Below are 19,288 nucleotides of genomic sequence, written 5' to 3' on the forward strand. Positions count from 1 at the left end.
CTCGGAAGACCTCATGCAATTTTAACGCTCGGTTGACCCTCTTCAGTCGCCTGTGTCTGTGACCACCTCGCCTGTTATTGGCCCTAAAAGCCGTATCCCTGCTGTTGTACTTGAGCAGTGCCAGAACGCCGTGCGGTCGTGCGTCAAACTTGCACGGTTTGATCGTGCAGGGTACATCAAAAGCAAGCCCAGGACGATCAAGTACAAAGAAGTACTCCTTCAAGTGCATCCATTCGGCGACAGAAGAGCCTGATTACGCGCACCGACGCGACCAAGTCCTTCCTGTGAAAGCCCGGCGGCAACTCTTTTGAGGCAACAATGCACTCCGAGAGGGCTTTGCGCAGGCTGTACCCCGCTCCGGAACTTCGCATCGCACGAAGCATCATGCACAAACAACAGTAAACGCCAACTTTTCCCGACTTCTCCTGTCGACTTCCACTAGATGTCACTCTCCTCGTTTCTTTCTTTTCTTTCTTATTTACCCAATGCGTCTGTGTGCTTTGGTTTACTCCGCCTTTTTCTTTTATTTCTTCTCGGGAGCCTCCGCGTGCTGGGTTGTCACCGAAAGTGAGGATATTTGTTCGTCTTATCTTTGACGGAACATAGATGTCTCGTCTGCGCTCGTGGTTGGCAAAGGAGCATCCGGATGTTAGAAATGTCTTGCTTTCATCGCACGCATGGACGCGTGCTCAATTTTTTTTACTCTGAATATTTGTTGCCTACTTGACACTGCGTCAATCTTTACAAAGGTATACTCCCTATTTCCCTCCCCTTAACTTTTTTTTTTACCTCGAATGGAAGCATTTACTTTTCATATATTCTTTGCTCATCCTTTTTTTTACTTCCTGACAGAGACAAGAACTCCCTCGGCAGGCTTTTTGTCAGTCTTTCGTGCCCTCAACCGTTCTCTCCACGTTTCGTTCACTAGGTGCTCGAAGTGCCCTTTCAGTGACTCTCAGGAAGGAAGTGAGGCGAGATATGTAGCCATACAGGCCGCCGTTGTCGAAGATGAATATTCGGGACCAAAATGCAGCAACGAAAAGCGAAGTTCGAAAGAACGCAGCCGTAGGCTTTCTTCGGAGGGTCCGTTGCCACCCCTGAGTGAGTCAGACATGGTGCGTCACCGATGCTGTACCATCAAAAAATTAGGCGTAATGCAGTCTTCGCAGCCATTATTCGAGCTGGTTCGCCCGACAAGACAGGCAAATTGGACAGGCCGCGCACGCGATCAGTTCACAACGCGACTTATGTGCACTGGTCAAACCGGTGCACTTTGCGGACTTACAATTAAGATACATACAGAGTGTAGGAAGCCGCGTGCCCTTCCCTCACGCCCCTTACCTCCTTTCCATTACCTCTGTGGCCAAAGGATGGAATAGCTCTCCTTGTGAACACCACCACCGAGAAGTTAGTTGAGATACTTACCGAAACGCAATGGAAAGATCGTCGTGTTAGGAGTTTTAGACGCGTACCGAAGCGCACATGGCGTTCAAAATTTACCCAAAGGTCACAGCTTCCGCGCTTGTCAAAACCCTGGTGCACGTAACTTCGGTGTCCAGAAGCGACCTAGCAGTTTTTGTAGCGGAGACACATACTGCGTGGTGTAGCGGTGATACTCGTCACTAATGTGTCACCGGAAGAGAGAGAGAAAAAATATTGAGAAAATCCTCAATAAAAAGAGCTAAAGCCAGTGCAAGCGTGTCAATACTTGCCTTCAGGTTGCGCGCAGATTTCGCCGAAGTGACCCTTCTACAGTCCCAATGATTAACGTGTAACAGCAGCGGGATGCAGAATTTTAAGCGCCAGAGGCTCTCTCTCTCTCTCTCTCTCTCTCTCTCTCTCTCTCTCTCTCTCTCTCTCTCTCACACACACACACACACACACAAACACACACACACACACACACACACACACACACACTTTCAACTATACGTGTGATGCCATTGGCATTTCGCGTACAGTGGACGCAGCTTTCTCGACACTGCCGTTCAGAAACGCACACGTACACGCAAGTGCTCGCCATGCTTATCGCGAACTCATTTTTCACTTCAATAATCTTGTTTCTCTCTCTCTCTCTCTCCATACCATGCAACTCTCATCATGAAGTAATAACGGGTAGCAGGAGCTTATACTCAAAATTTCGCAAGCCAGAGATACTTGCCGCTTTGCTTTCGACGCGGTAAAGGGAGGCGGCATATTTGTGCGGCGCGTCCCTGCACTCCGTGTGATCTTTCATCGTGCCAGCCGCATACTATTCCAGAGTAGTCTTGCTCAAGAAAACTCTTTTCAAATTTCTGAGGAGGCGGCTTCGGCGGCCCAGAGGGCACAAACCACGCTAGTTCCAAGACGCGAAGGCTGCTCTGATGGACATTCGAAGGCCGCCGGCGAGGATAATAATAAAAAAGGCCCCTTTCTAAAAGGAAAAGAAGGAATAAAGGGATTTAGGGCGAACATTCAGGAAAAGCTCGCCGCACACACGTTTGTGCAACACCCACATATCTCGTGTAAGCACGCACCACGTGCACGTGAAAGCGGGTCGGCTTTTCTGACAACTCTGCCCTGTTTCTCATCCTGTGCTGTACGCGCATTTCTATCCCTCCCGCCTACCCGCTTCTTCACGCAATTATATTCCAATGGAACATTCAAAAGCGAAACATTTTTGTTTTTTTTTTTACTCATTAAATGTAGTGCTACCTCAATTTCTTTTGTTTCTAGGCATTTCTCGCGTTCTTTATTTTCTCTTTCTATCTTTAAAGGAAAGGGAAGAAGCTTCTACCCTCGATCCAAGTAGTCCGCCAAGATATCTCCACCTTCTACCATGCATAGCCTACCTACACGCCCACTGCATGTGTATGTTGGGTGCCGAATCAACTGCAAGATTCGCCGGGGCCCCGTTGGAGTCATTTTGAGGCTGTAAATAGACACACGTGGGATACTAAAGCACGCGCCACACATGCACTCTCTCTCTCTTCTCAGTTTCTTTATGTGCGACGGTTCTTTTTTTTTCCTGCTTCCCGTTTTTCACCCGGCCCGCCTTTTATCCCTGTCTCGTCTTCCCGTCAGGGACGAGGTGAGGGGAGGACAAGCGCGCCTATTCCCTCCCAACATATTTTTTCCCGCCAGCCTCTGTTATCGCTCGTACTCTCCCACATCGGGTCGCGCTCGCAAAAGCGAACGCACAAGCGCGCAATCGCACACTGAGACGCGTAAGCAATGCGCGCGTGTGGTAGGCCTTCCTTTATTAAGGTGCCTCAACACCGGCAGGTCTACTGCATTCGCACTCGATGCGGAGGCCTAACTCTTCCCTCAAAAGCCACGAGAAGTCATCGCAGGGATGAACTTCGGCAAAAGAACAGGAAGGCCAGGAAACGCGCGAGATAGCGCGACCCGAAGTCTGTCTATACGCACATCTAGGCGATGCCTTAGAAGAGCCATGTCGGAATAAACGTGCTCACTAGGGCGCCGACGTTGTCAAGCTTGCATGCCCTGACAGATGGGTTCGTTGGTGGGGGAATGGTGGCAGGGATCCTGGAAGAGAAGAACAATGACCAGCAGATAAACGAAGTAGAGGGAGAGGCTGTGCAAGATGGTGAACGAATATGTGAGATATTTTTTTTTTCCTTTTTGTATATCACGTCTCTATCGTAAGATACGGAGCAAAAAATTTCATACAAATGATGCACAAGTGCTGCCAACGGGCGAACAGGGAAGCGTTACGTTGATGTATCGCCCGCCGTGTTGTGAAAAAAGAAATATGGGGAATGAAATGGGAAGGGGGGACGCACACTGTGGAAGAACCTTGGTGCTCTTGACTCATACACAGTGAGCGTGTGTAAAAGCGCAAGAAAAAGCCCGAGACAGATAAGAACGCACAGTGTGAGAGAAACGCCGAAGCTCTCGAGACCAGTGAGCTGCCCGTGAGCGTGCTCCAGGCGAGGTTGGTCTTTCTGTGCTATAGTTGTATCTTTCTCGCTGCTGTTCCCCGTGAGACTAAAGCGAAGGGAGACCTAAGCGGTTCGCTGAAGCATGCGTCTGTGTGTAAACCCACGAGATCCAGGCCGTCGGTGGGCCGTGGTATAAAGGAAAGTGCGCAGCAACTCATTAATCTCTTTCTCTGGGGTGGCAGCGTTCCTGGCATTCTCTGGCACCGCCTTCCTTCCTTCCTGTGCGGCCTGGTTGCGGTGGTAGCGGCGCGCCAAGGTGTCATTTAGACCTCGCCGCTGGCCCGAAGGTAGCCAGTGGTGGCAGACTCTTACTTTTCTTCCTTCTCTCCTCCTTCCTGCTTTTCATTATTTTTTAAACAAACAACGAAAAAAGCTTTGCGGCATGCTTCGGCAACGGACCGTTCCTACTGCTGCTTGCACGGGTATTTCGGTCTGTGCTGGTGTTTGTGTTTACATTTCTGCTGTTTTCGTGATATGCTTGCGCTTCTATATGCCTTTGTGTCTATGCTTGTGTACGTGTTTGTGTCCACTTGTCTTAGTTTGTGTCTGTTCTCGTGCATATATTTGCGTCCGCGTGTCTGTGCTTGCGTATATACTATTTGTGTCCACGTGTTTTTGTTTGTGTCTGTGCTTGTGTACGTGTTTGTGTCACGCGTTTCTGCTTGTGTATGCACTTGTGCCTACGCGGTCTTTATATGTGTCTGTGCCTGTGTACATGTTTGCGTCTACGTGTCTTGTGTCTGAGCATTGTTATACATATGTGTCCACGTGTACGTGTGTCTGTGCTTGCGTATATATTTGTGTCCAAGTGTATTTGTTTGTGTCTGTGTACGTGCTTGTATCTACGTGTCTTCGTTTGTGTCTGTGCTTGCTTATATATTTGTGTTCCGCGTGTCTGTGTGTCTGTGCTTATGTACGCGTTTGTCTTCAAATGTCTTTGTTTGTGCCTGTACTTGTGTACATATTTGTGTCCACGTGTCGATGTCTTTGTCTGCGCTTATGCATATATTTGTGTCCGTGTGTCAGTGTTTTTTCGAGAGTGCAATATCTACCCCATCAAACTGCCAAGCAACGCCGGAAAAAGAGGGCATCGGGAACTCGTTGCGCGCACTGTCGTCAAGCTCGCACTGTGGCCGCTACGTCGGCTTGCTCCCCAGTGGGCGCCACCGAACGACGGGGGGGGGCGTTCCCGCGACAAAATCTCGCATCCCGCGCGCTCGCTTGCCTGTGGAGTGCTCGCTGCACGGGAGCGAGCACACCGACGTTTCGCCGTTGCTGCTGTATACCGTTGTGGCTGCGCACACAACGCTGACCGCGACGGCGTCGGTCGCATATTGCTTTCGATTTGTCGCGGCTTCATTTTTCTCAATCGCCGAGAATCGTTTCTGGCGAGCCATCGTCGTTTTGGTGGGTCTCAGTCGCTCGGCCTTGCTGGCTGAACAAAGATAAAGAGACGGAAATGGGGCAGCTCTGAAAAAAAAAGAAGAAAAGGAAAGAAAGATTGAGGCGCGAAATAATGCGCTTTGTCGGCGATAATACTGCAGTGCCTCGACTTCGCACTGATGCCTGATAGGCAGCTGCCCTCGTATACTGCCCCTGTAGGTCGATTTCGCTGGAAAAATAGAAGAAAGAGAGAAAGCCAGTGGTAACTGAACAGCCGAGCTTGAACGACCGCGTTACTGGACACGCGAGAGTAAAAAGTGAGAGAGAAGAGTCGCGTGCAAGTGTTTCTTTTTTTCTTTCTTTCTCTTCTTGCTTTGAAGGTTGTCTCGAGCGTTGTTTTTACTCGTGTTTCAAAAGAAGGTTGGGTGTAGCGTATACATGAAAGAACTCTCGGTGTCTCTTCGGTCTACATGACAAGCCCTTGGATAATGTCTCGCTAGCGATGATGGATTGCAAGTTTGCTGGACCGCTCCAATCTTACGTACTTCTTACATTCTTGCTTTCCTAACACTATACAAGCTCACAATTTTTTAAGTAAACGAAAACAGGTCGCAATGCGTATTTGTATAGGTACAACGCTAACAAACAAAGCGTGACGATCACATCAAGTTGTTGTTGTTGTTGTTGTTGTTGTTGTTGTTGTTGTTGTTGTTGTTGTTGTTTCATTCCTTCGCGCAAACATTCGCGTAACTTACCTAAAATTCTGTAGAAGATAGCGTAGGATTTGAGAGAATGTAAAAAGAGTGATTCTCCGTTTTCTTTATTACCGAAAGTGTAACAATGTGGGAATAGTTGGACGTTCTTTAAGTTTGTCAAATAATTTTTATGTGATCCAACTCAAAACAAGGAGCCCTTTTTGACAGCAGTCAAGGTGACGTTTATGCTAGAGACCACACGTTGATTCACTGATGACCGAATATCGATAACACCTAGTGGTTCTGCCGCGTGCGCCCGTAACCAATCAAAATCGCTTATTTACCCTGATAGTGGAGTGCTTGCATCACCATGCGTACTAAGCCCCTTCAGTCTGCACGGGAATGACAGGCAGCTCATGAATTAGAATTGTCCTAGTGTTGCATTCGCCTCGTGCATCCAAATGTCCCTGTGAATCCTTATATTAAATTTCTCGAAACTTATTAAACCGATCTTCTCGTGCAACCCTCCAACCCCCAATGACAATAATTAGTAACACAAAAACATCATGTCCACCAAGAAAGCCACGAAATTTGTTGCCAACAGTCAGCCGGCCATTGCAGAATCCGTGGAAATGGGTACTCAGAGCTACTGAAGCGCCACATCTACGAGACCATCTATCTATCTATCTATCTATCTATCTATCTATCTATCTATCTATCTATCTATCTATCTATCTATCTATCTATCTATCTATCTATCTATCTATCTATCTATCTATCTATCTATCTATCTATCTATCTATCTATCTATCTTTTCCCTCTCCTTCTCACGGAAAACTGAGACAGTAGAAAATATTGAAACAGTACCAGCCGAATACGTTACTGACATTCCAAATGACTTCGGGCCATCGCTCTTTAACTAAGTCCCCCAAAAATGTTAACCCCATTTACATAACTTCGAATCGATTGCCATATAGCCAAAAGACGCACGTCTGCGTGCGGGTACCCGGGAAGAGCGAGGCTGCGCTCCGTTGAATCCCGCAAAAGCTATGCCATCAAAACACAACCTCACTTGTTCCACGTGCCGATGTCTCATCGGAGAATCCCGTAAAATCAAGCACATTTTGCCATACGACCTCCTGTGCCCCCGCAGAATATAGATCGGCTTTCGTTTTATAAACCGCGGCACCTCACACACGCGCGCAGCGCACGAATATATATATATATGTATTCGTGCAAGTTTAATCTTGCGCGTCCCGTCAGCGGACGAATCCAGCTAGGAGGGAAACACTGATTAATTGGAGAATTACGCAAAGGGACTGCCACCGCGCCGCGTGAGGTCACTGCAGTATAAGCGAGGACGAGCTGTCCGAGAGCTCCTCGTGCAGTATTAACACCTAAGTGCACTCGGTCTCATTTCGTGGCTCGGCCTCTTTAAGTTAATTAAAAACCGTCCACGCATGGCTGTAACTTGTAATGAGAAGATTGCGGCGAAGAAGAAGATAGCGAGCTTTTTTCGTTAATCTTTTTTTTTTCTCTCTCACTCACTCGGCTTTGGTAGTTGCGAGAACGGAATGAAGACAGACAGAAGGAGTAAAAAAATATGAGAGCGTGGAAAAGACGAGACGATAAAAAAAAAGAGAGAGAGACGCGAAGGACTACAGACGGACGAACCCCCGAAGTTGCGCGAATTAACGTGCCTACGTGCGGTGAATAAGCCAGTACCGAGATCTCGCTGGCTCTCTGAGCAGACCAGACGAGCCAGCATGGTCAGCTATCTCCTCGCCCTGGCATGTACGTAGTCGAGAATGTTTTCTTTCCCTCGTCAGAGTGTGTGTCCTGCTTCAACGAAAACGGAGAGAGAGAGAGAAATAGAAGAGTGGGAGGAGAGATAGAAAAGGGGGGTGGGGGCATCGACGTCCCTCAAGCACAAGAGGCAAGAGCTCAAGAACGTTGGTCTTACAGCCTCAAGTATTTCCAGGTTGCGCGCACATATTCTGATTTATTTTTTTTTTCTATCCGAGTGCCGAATTTTTTTCATATCTTTCTCTGATCCGTGTATCGTGCGGAGAGCAGATAAGCTGTACTCAGCTCGAGAGCTCGGTTATTTCTTATTTTCCTTTTGCTTCGACCGCACAATACCTTGCCTTGTACGAGTTACCCTTCTGTTTATTTGTTTTTTTATTTGTGGTTACTTATGTTCGATCTATTCGGCAACGTCTACATGCCGAAAAATCGGTAGAGGCATCACAGCGGGCATTACGGCACGATCACGATCCGCTCCTCTTCAGAGCCTTTCTCGCACCCACTCTTTCTTCTTTCATTCATCTTCTCTACCTCTTTTTCTCCTCGTGTTTCATTTCTTTTTAAATCTTAATTTTTACTTGATTTTACCTACCCCTAACTATAAACGGCTACGAAGAGAAGCTTTGCCACTCCTTCTGACATGAGATGTATAACATTTTTTGTCGTTTTATTTTAAACTCGAAGTTTCTCCAACGATCTCTAACGAGCCACTGTGGTGGCCTCGTTGAAAGATAAAAGCGTGCCGCTGCTTAAAACTTGTTCTTGCGCGGGTGTGCGTGCTTGCGGGCCTAATCGCGAGCACGCGAGTGCTGTGATGAGACGAAGAGGAAAGCTGTAATGAAAGAGACTGCTCCAAGTAAAATGCCGGAAGCATTCTAGCTGATTACAGGAGCGTCACTGCGTTTTTCTTCTTTTCTTAGACTCAAGAAAGTAAACCAACAAAAAAGCCTGTAGCGCAGTTTGCATTTTAAAACGCTCGTTTATTGCATTTTAAAACGATCGTTATTATTTAAAACGATCGTTTATTGAAATAGAGGGGTAATCTGGTCATTACATGCAAAGATCGATAGTTCAACGTACCTCATAAATTTTAACAGTAGTCTCTCCAAAACAAATATTTGTTTTAAACACACGCGCATATAAATTGCGCACACGCTTATGACTTCTCCTCTGTCAGGCAGTTTGCATGTCGTAGAGTAGCGAGGACTCGAGCTTTCTTTTTTTTTTTTTTGCGCCCTCTTCGAAACGACAGTCAATGAGTACTCGCGGCGTTTCTATCGCTTATTCTCTGCACAACGGCATGTAGGCGACTATACACAAGCCAGTTAAGATACTCGTGCTTCGTTAAAGATATATATTGCTCTCTCTTCGTCTATGCTTCGATAATTCACGAGAAAAATGTCATAGTTTCCTTTCGCTTGCCCAGTCTGTCAAGTAATTTCATTGTTTTGACCGTCGCAAACAGAGGCGTAGCTTTTCCTATTTTCCAAAAGGCGGAAGAAGGGCGTGGTGCGCGGTCTAACCAGCTTGCATTGAGGGAGGTACGTTTAATAAGTCCATCATCGTTATAATCATAGCTTCGAAGTTTGTGTCCGCCACATTCCAACGGCACACTACATCTCTGGAACAAAGTGCAGCCGCTAACTGGTGCGGTTATGGACCCAGCTACCAAAGAAGAGAAAAAAGAAAGGGGTGATGACCCCCCCCCTCCCCTATCGTGGACATATTCGGGGGAGGCGAGTGCACCCCTGTCTCTCCGTAAACTGGCGCGCCTGCTAGGCATATCAGACATGTGTCACCGTTTTTGCTATTATCAGAGAGAAATAATTACGACACGACGACCGTATACCAACATATAGGATTCATTAAAATACAGTGCATATCATGCCCATATGATTTCTCACAGCAGCTTGCGTATAAGGCCACATTTTATTGGCTATATACAGAAGAGTGCGGACAGCTGGGCTTATTGGTTGTACATGTTTCAATTAAGGGACAGCGCGAAAAACCACAGGACACACAGAAGGGAACGCACACAGCGATGACTCTCAAAATTTTTTATTGCGAAAGCAATGTACCGTCTATATATACTGTCACGATTACCAGCCGGCAGGACGACAGAGGACAACGAAGTGAGCATCACGAGCAGCAACCACCGTTCCTCCGTCGTCCTGCCGGCCATTAATCGTGACTATACCAAGTTTACACAAGATACACTCAGGTAGTACCGAGTCACTGGACATAGCACAGATAGGCCACCAACAGCACAACAACGAAGACAGTTACGAAAGCCCTTTACTCAAGTAATACAGTTCCTTGGGCGATAACGCGATTGGTGGGGTGCTGACACAGCTGTCACCCAAGTGCGCAATCTGATGAGCTTCAACAATTTCACGTGTTAAGCGATCATCGTGTTTACTCACTACACTACATCTCTCAAATACAGGTGAGCACCTGCATCACCAACAGTGGATGGCTAAACAACCGTCGTGCGCACGTTTTACGTTATTTTCATGCTCTGTTATTCTATCGTTAGCGCAACGACCCGTCTGACCCACGTAATATTTCTCGAGTGCGAGCGGTATCTGACACACAACATTTTCAATGCAATCAATATACATAGTTCTATGCTTCTTTGGCAACCGTTCTCCGAGTTCATTGGACTGGATGGCCTCGTCAAGCGGCAAATACTGCTTAAGTTTGCAGGAACAGAAAACGCCACCTGAACATTCGCTTTTTGCGAGATTTCTTTTTTCCAAGTTATGTGATACTTTGTGTATATATGGAATGACAGTCACTTTTTCTTTTTTTTTTGCCCTTTGCAGGCTATGATTTTCCTGATTACAAGTTCGGAATTTCCTGCGCATGCTCTCTGCCACAGAAACTATTAAATGGTCAGGGTAGCCTGCGGCGACCAGCGCTTTGCCCGTTGTCCTAACACTTCTGACAGCTTATGTGGACATGACCGTTCCGGCGCCATTGGCTAGGCTAAGGTTTACAATACCACGTTTTACCAGTTTTGAGTGGGCTGAGTTGAATGGGAGAATGGGTGTACCCCGCGGTTGGTACACCCAACAGATGTGATCCGTGCTAAAGAGAAACAGAACATCAAGGAAACGAAGTCTCCCCTCATCCGGAAATTCGTATCCAAGCTCCAGCGGGTTAAAGTGAGTTCGGAAAGTAGCCAGCACATTGTCGCCATTATTCCGAAGTTCGTGAGAGTCACAGTCAATGAAAATTCAAAAATTGTCGACGAACCTAAAAACTTTTGCCCCTTTTGTGGTAAAAGTTTCTTGAAAGTCAGCGCTATGTGCGTTCCCTACAAGCCCAGCTGTCCGCACTCTTGGAATACATTTCTACAGCGGGCCCTTTTACGTATTCGCCTACGAATCCCTGCGCCATCGTGAGTGCCATAGCCAGTCTCGCTTGCCGTGAACGATGTTTGTCATTCCGCATGAAAAACAAAGAACTCCGTGAAGACGTCAGACTTTTGTTCTTTAGTGACATGCCTTCACGAGGGCATGACGTGTGGGTGTGCAAGTATCTACGTGCGGAATTACATCGCGAGATACGCTACGACTACTTGCAAGAGGTATCCTTAAGCCTTAGGTACACCTTCAGCGGCCACACAGCGTAAGCTGCTGGAGTTCCGGTGGTTAACAAGCCAGGCTACTGAATGGCAGTGGATGCAGCAGTTGCCATATCTTCGCAGCCGCCTCCCGACAAGACGCCAGCAACCCAGAAGCCCGGTCCACATGACGGGAGGAGCAACACTCCCTAGTCAAGTTCTGGATGTACTTTTACTGGGGCCAAAATTCGCTGTTGAGCCAAAACGTACCGCACAAGAACTCCTTGCCATGGTGAGGCAATTGTGTCCCGTCTTGCCACTGAAGGTGAAGAAGAACGGCGCATATCCGAAGCCGTTGACGAACTTCAACGCTGCTAGCCAAGTTCACCAAAGCATCCGCTAAAAGGTGTGAGATACCTTAAGGAACATTCGCTATGTGTTCTACCTGCCGTCAAAGAGGATGGTCTTACCGTACTACCCGTAGGAGTCTATCATGGTAAGGCGCAGCATATATATCACTGAAAATGTTAAGGACTAAGGCCACAGAAATGTGTAGGAACCTGAATCTTGATAGCCTGCGTCGTAATGTAGCGAGCAGTCCGAAGGACGGCATGTACATATTCTTCAGGGCCAAAACACACAGGGTGCATTTACCATTGACAGCTACAGTCTCTGAAAATGGCTCTTGGCAAAAATCTGTCGCTTCATTTTTGCAAAAATATTTAACATTCTAAATGTCAATGACCCTTTTCTAATCAGAAGTTCTAAGGAAGTGCTGAAATTTGTGTCGAGCTGTGACAAAGGTCTGAGCCCGTTTTCAACAGATATTGGAGACCAACGCCTCCTCTAGAAAGATGCCTGCGGCGTCGCTCGCTATCCCATTGTAGCCGTCCTGCCTTGAGTTGTGGTCGCTTGTCGAGAGATGGCGTCACGTTCTCCCCTCTTGTTTTCAGTGGGGTTGGGGGTGGTGTGGCGTCGGGGGTGGTAGTGTGCGCATGCGCGCATGTGTGTTGCAAGCGGCCACCGCAAGGATCGCTAGCTACTGCCCTCATTAGAAACGGTGAAGGAGGGAAAGGGAAGATCAGGAGGTTTTTGGCACATGCGCAGGCATCTTCATTGAGGAGGCGTTGTTGGAGACCTATTTTATTCAATGCCGCATGACCCGTTATTACACTGTGGTGATGATGCCATTCGAGAATTTGGTGCTACGGGTTTTCAAAACCTTTCGAGTATTTCCGTTACCGCGTTTGACACAATTGGGTGACAGCTGTGTCAGCACTTCGTCAATCGCGTTATCGCCCAAGTAATTGGATTACTTGAGTGAACGGTTTTCGTAATCTGTCTTAGTTGTGCCAACCGAGCCAAGCTTGGTTAACCTCCCTGCATTTCTACTTCGTTTCTCTCTCTCTCTTTCTCTCTCTCTCTCTTGCACACAATAAAAAAAATTGAGTCAGCGCTATGCGCGTTTCCTTCTGTGTGTACTGTGGTGTTTCGCGCTGTTCCTTGAATCAAATATATACAGATGTGAAGCAACATCTAGTGAGCCATCAGACAAAACTCAAAGTTCGCTGATCCTTCCTCTACTCGTAGCTCTCACAAACTAAAGCTTTTAAGGTTTCAAAAAAGAACGATATGCTCAAATACAGTTTTTTGCCTCAACAATTGTACACTAGAATACTTTACCAGTAGGCGTTCGTGAATTGTCATGTCGTGACTTTTTCTCTGCACTTGATGTGTGATGAGTGGGCTGCCTTTTGCGACTCGAAGGCATCCCTTCAGAGTTTGCAATCAGCATTACGACGAAGGGTGCACGAGCAGTTAGTAAACGAAACGGGAGAAGTTCTTCACCAAGCTTTATCAAAGAGACATGACGTTGTGTTCCAATGGCTGCCGGGACATTGTGGCATTGTGGGTAACAACCTCGCTGATGATGCTGCCCGGTCTGCCCACGAGGATGCCCAGACAGCCCCAATACCCTTGTCGAGGACAGACGCTGCAAGGGGTCTTCGCTCGTTCGCTGACACAATGTCGCAAACTTGGTTGAGTGACCTCAGTGTCTGGAACCGTCGCCTACATGAACTAGACCCATCGAGGAAGCTCCGAGTTCCATCGCACCTCTCCCGCCGTGATGCAAATTTACTGTGCCGCCTGTGGTTAGGAGCAGCTTTCACGAAGGCGTACTCTTTTCGCATAGGAATGGCAGACACCTCCAGATGCGACTCGTGCAATAGCGACAAAACGATAGAACATCTACTGTGTTTCTGTGAACTTTTTGTGAACGAACGAAACGTTGTGCGCGATGCGCTGAACAAGTTAGACGACAGACCATTTTCCGAAGAGAAGATCCTCGGATCGTGGCCCTACACATCGCAGGCCAGCAAAGCGACGCGAGCATTGCTACTGTTTTTAAAATCGACCGGCTTAAGCGACCGCTTGAAGGCATTCAATGGACAGGCGCATATGTACCCTGAGAGTGCCTTCTTCCCTCTTCTTTCTTTCTTTTAAACCCTTCATCCCTTCTCCCCAGTGTAGGGTAGCAAACCGGACGCGCGTCTGGTTAACCTTGTTCTTGTTCCCCGTCAGCTGTGGCTCACACCCACTGTGGGGGATTGGCCAAGAATTGAGTGATTTTATAAAATGTTATAGTACTTTAGAAGGCAGGTTACAGAATAGAAACATTACAAATTTGATACGAAATTTTGGCGCTCATATATATATATATATATATATATATATATATATATATATATATATATGTGTGTGTGTGTGTGTGTGTGTGTGTGTGTGTGTGTGTGTGTGTGTGTGTGTGTGTGTGTGTGTGTGTGTGTGTGTGTGTGTGTGTGTGTGTGTGTGTGTTTGCCGGCGCAGAAGGATAATAATATAGATTAGCTAGTTAAAAGTAATCCCTCACAGCCACGCAAAGCTTCGCATTGGAGAACCCAGAAATAGAGGCTCCAAAAGACAAAATCACAGGCACAGATAAGTTCATTCCAATAGCACGTGAAGGTGTTTCCAAAAGGGTTTTTCGTGCTGTAGTATATCGCCTGCCGATGCCCCGTGGTGGGTTGCGCCAAGTAACTGAGGACCAACCAACCAACCAATATCGCCTGCAGGTCAGAAAGAAATGATCGATAGTTTCCAGCTCACCACAGAATGCGCACAGTGGAGAAGGTGCCTGAGCAGGCCTGTGTTGATAGAAATGTAGCTTCGGTACACGACAGCGCAGCCTCGTAATTGACACTTCCAGTTTACGGGTTTGGCAAAGTCCCCTCCGCCAGTGATATAATAAGTACCGATATTCTGCGGAACTTGTCAGTGCTGTGTCTGCAAAGAACTTCCATTATGCTACGCCTGCGAAATCGTGCAGCCGTCACATAAGCGGATGTTGGAAAATAAGGTAAAATAGGTCCACTGATCGACGACTTCGCAAAAGACCTCCCTGCCTTTCATTCATTTCCTTCCTCCTCCTCCTCCTTAATGTGTGATGCGTAATACCCACTCCTAGCCCCAACGGGGCTGCAGTATGCAAAAGTAAAAATAAAAATAAATAAATAAGCTCTTAGTAGGTATTTTGTCTCCGTGCGAACAGGAAATATGTGCGTATACTTCTGTTGTTGCCTTCTGACTGCGCCTGTGCAATGCGTTCAAAGAAAAGAAAGACGATGCTTGGGTTATGCACGCGACCACGCGCACGGCTGACGTTGTCGCACGAGCAGCCGATCCCCCTTAGTGGGTAAGAGCCAACGTAAGGAACAAGCAAGCAAACAAGCAAAAGCTGAGTAGAAGCATATTGGTTGTGTTCGTTCTTCTGGCTGAGGACGTCAGGGAAAATGGCGCAGGCTTCAGCCGATCAAGGTGCCCCCGAAGTCAATCCAAAAGAAACCCCATCGGTCGGCAGCCTCACCGCTTCAGCTGAGGAAAGTGACGATGACGGACGCCGGTCTCCATCCATCGGCAACCAGGAGCTGGAGCTGGGCCCAACCGGTCCGCTGTTCGAAACAGGAGCGCTGGAGCACGTAGTCCTTGCCATCGACACCTTCGCCCATCAGCTGCTGCGCTACCTTCCACGCCAGCAGAACCTTGCCTTCTCGCCGAGTCACATCTACTGGCTGCTGGTGAGCGTATGGTTCGGCAGCAAGGGCACCACCCGGGAGCAGCTCGAGCAAGAACTGCGCTGCTCTGAGCTTCCCGTACCAGCCGACCGAGTCCCGAGCTTCTTCAAGAACCTGATACGCTCGTTGAAAGCTCGCGGAAGACAGCAGCGCGTGCAGTTCATCAGCGCCCTGTATGTGACCTCCGTGGACAGCCTACAGGAGTCCACAAGTAAGACGCTGCGCGAGTACTTCTACGTGTCCATCCGCACGCTGCTGGCAGACGCCAGACCCGACCGTACGAGGAACGAGATAAACCGCTGGTTCGAGACGACGTCCCGCGGACACGTACCCAGCGTGATGAGCGAGAACCTGCCGACCACTGACCGAGAAGGAAAGTCTTCGAAGGCGTGCCACTTGATCGCGAGCGCAGCCTACGCCGAGTACACCTGGGGCTTTCGATTCGACCGCCACAAGACGATCCTGGCCAACTTCTACAACAACGGCACCGATCCCTGCAAGACGCGTATGGTTCGCTCCACCTCTTACTACCGCTACTACGCGTCCAAGGCGCTCTCAGCTCGCTGCCTCGTAGTCCCAGGCGTGGGCAGCAAGTGGCACATGCTGCTCCTGCTGCCCACCGACCGGCGCGGTGTGCACGCCGTCGAGTACCGGCTGGACGCCGAGGCGCTGCGGCAGGCAGTGAGTAGTTGCGAGGAGACGCTCGTCGAACTGAGCATGCCCAACATCGAGCTCGAGAGCTCCGTGTCACTGCGGGAAGTGCTCAAGCGGGCCGGCCTGGCCGACCTCTTCGTCCCGGAGACGGTCGACCTCAGCAACCTGTTTAAGGAAGCTGGCGAGCCCCTTACCGAGTTCGTCCACAAGGGCAAACTCGAGGTCAGCAAGGTGGGTCACGAAGGGGAGTACCACGGTGTCACGGTGTTCACCGAAAATTGCGAATACCCCAGCGCGCCCATCGAATTTCACGTGAACCACCCATTCGTGTTCGTGCTCTACGAACCGGTCAGCAACACGACCCTCTTCATCGGGAGGGTCGTCGATCTAATTTGGTAGCGGAACACCCGCGTCAGAGCACCGCGGTCTTTCTCCATACATATAAATAAAGCGTTTCCTGTATCGTAAATATATTAGCCCTTTTTCTTTGTCTCAGTGATTTCCTTATCTATTAGAGGAAGCATTCGAGAAGAGCGTGCAATAAATTACGCTATTAAGCTTTTAGGAGTCCGCTGAAGTGGTTCTCAAAGCACGCTATGAAAAAATTAAGTGCACGCAGGCTACTGGGACTAAAGCGCTGTGATGCGCCGCCGTATATGCCATCTGGCATGCGGTGCCTAGTATTGGGCGCCTAGTATGTATTGGGCACCTAGTTCTCGTATATATTTGCCACGAGTTCATATTGCTGCCATTTCCTGCAACTAACCATCTTTACATAGCTCCGAACCGAAACTATCCTAACCATCCCTGAAGAGGCGTCAGTATGTCAGTCAGCAGTTTCCCGCGCTAATTGGATTTCTTCGCTGTATTTGCAAGTCATGGGAGCCTCCCAAAGCCGCTGCCAAGCGGGTATTTGCCGCACTAATAAGCACACTGCTGTAAACGTTAATGACAAGCTTTCACTAGCGGCACACCAAAGGCCTGCAACTTCGTCACGGTACATTCTGTAATTGTTCGGAAAACAAGGGCGGAGTAAACGGTAGGTATAGTGTTCAGGGCCACGAGGGGGTGGTTTGGGATTTCTGACATTCGCGAAATTATAGTTGCGGCAATATTATCTTCGTCACGACTTACGCATTTCGTCATGCGTCAGCCTATTATATATTCATACTACTATTATATGTCTGCAATGTTGCCATTTCTCCCGCGAAAAGAAGTGAACATAAGCACTTCAAAATGATGTCTCCTTTTTTTTCGGAACTTCTTTAGGAAATGATTTCCAGGTACCGCATTGATTTGTGTTGACTTTGCGGGGCTGTTTTATAAGTTGATTACGTGTTATCGGAAAAAGGACGCAGCATTAGCCGTGCCCCATTTCTAGGTCAGCTACACGTGCTCTTACATAGTGGCCCTCTGGCGAATGCGTGACCTGTTGTGCCCCACCCTATACAGACGGGGACCCGGCTCTGCATCTCTGTATATCGTTGACAACCGGTCATATTCTCTCATTTGGACAATGGGGCTCGCCTGAGCGTTGGCCTTAGGCGGAGATTTCATTTGCTGATTCTGCACGTACCATGACCTCATACGACCATACAGGCTAACCCGCAGAAAAGACCCTCCCGCACACATGTCACTACCAAGAGATCAGAAGAGATCACTCTGAGCTCTACAGGTCAACACATTCCCAAACCCAACCGGAAATCGCCTCTTGCCCCTACGCAATTCTCTCCACAAAGCCGCTCCTGCGGCGAAACCAGGTCCCTTCAACATATGGTAAGAGGCTGCAGACAATCCCCACTAAAAGATCCCAGCCCTCACCACACCTACGCAATTCTCTCCACAAAGCCGCTCCTGCGGCGAAACCAGGTCCCTTCAACATATGGTAAGAGGCTGCAGACAATCCCCACTAAAAGATCCCAACCCTCACCACACCTGCGCAATTCTCTCCACAAAGCCGCTCCTGCGGCGAAACCAGGTCCCTTCAACATATGGTAAGAGGCTGCAGACAATCCCCACTAAAAGATCCCAACCCTCACCACACCTACGCAATTCTCTCCACAAAGCCGCTTCTGCGGCGAAACCAGGCCCCTTCAACATATGGTAGGAGGCTGCAGACAATCCCCACTAAAAGCTCCCAACCCTTACCACACCAAAGAGCTCTTGGAGTGAGCCTTAGTCAGCTCAAACCTCGAGAATCAGCTTAGGCTGACCGGGAGGGCCCGAGATGGGGCCCGAGCTCAAGGTATCCTGGACTAAGGGCGTCTCTCTTAAATATAAACGTATCTCCTCCCTATCTCTCTCTGTGTGTGTAGAACGAATGCTGAGCATAAGTTTCATCAATGGTGCTTCAATTTGCCGTGGTGAAGATTGAGGCCGAGGTTACCCATGCATCGACCACTCTCGGCCACTTCGTCTCCATCACCCTACGACCCGATTACCTTGTTTGTTGCTCTGTTCTGTACATGCTGCAAAAAATTCATATGACAATGGCGTGCCGCGCCTCGCGCGTTAGATGTTAGACACATGGGACAAACGGCAAGAAATTCCAGAAGAAAACCTATATCTCACGATGAGTGTCGACGTTTATGCGATTATAGCATCCATGCAATGTAACGACACACCGCAGTGGCACCGCCGAAACGCATGTTGAGTTAGCTATGTGTTGCAGCCGGGTTACTCGTTCGCACCTTCCCTCTACACACGTGGCGCCACTTATCGGAAGCCGTGCTGCGGAGTCCAGGTAACCGCTACTGGTACAAGGTAGGCAGTACACTTCAGTTGTTTCACTCTTGTGGAACAGTTCTTTCATACGACACAAGTAAACGTGAACAGTACTGCGGCGTTACGCGCGCTGCTAAATTCCATTAGTGTCTATGCCTGAGAAAACATTTTGGACACAATGACCTGATACTAGCGAAACAGCAAAGGGAAAAAAAGCAAATAAAAGGCATAGGTCTGGACAACATGAAAATGCGGAGTGACGGTTTCCAGATCCCAACGACATTAGTGCACAAGTTGCGAAAACGTATACAGGACCACGAATAGTGGAGAAGAAAGGGATATTAGAAAAGGGGAATGGACAAACGTTTTGTATATACCAATTGTCATAATAGGACTTCTTCT

At 48.4% G+C, this 19,288-nt stretch overlaps 1 protein-coding gene across 1 annotated transcript; it reads left to right on the top strand.

Moving 5' to 3' along the window:
• The first annotated feature begins 15,226 nt into the window (after window positions 1-15,226).
• On the top strand, window positions 15,227-16,561 carry LOC119385829 (intracellular coagulation inhibitor 2). The gene has a single exon (XM_037653203.1). It carries the CDS (start codon window positions 15,227-15,229, stop codon window positions 16,559-16,561), a length of 1,335 nt encoding a protein of 444 aa, XP_037509131.1.
• The last annotated feature ends 2,727 nt before the right edge of the window (window positions 16,562-19,288 follow it).

This window comes from Rhipicephalus sanguineus, chromosome 3, assembly GCF_013339695.2.
Source record: "Rhipicephalus sanguineus isolate Rsan-2018 chromosome 3, BIME_Rsan_1.4, whole genome shotgun sequence".
Lineage (NCBI taxonomy): Eukaryota > Metazoa > Arthropoda > Arachnida > Ixodida > Ixodidae > Rhipicephalus > Rhipicephalus sanguineus.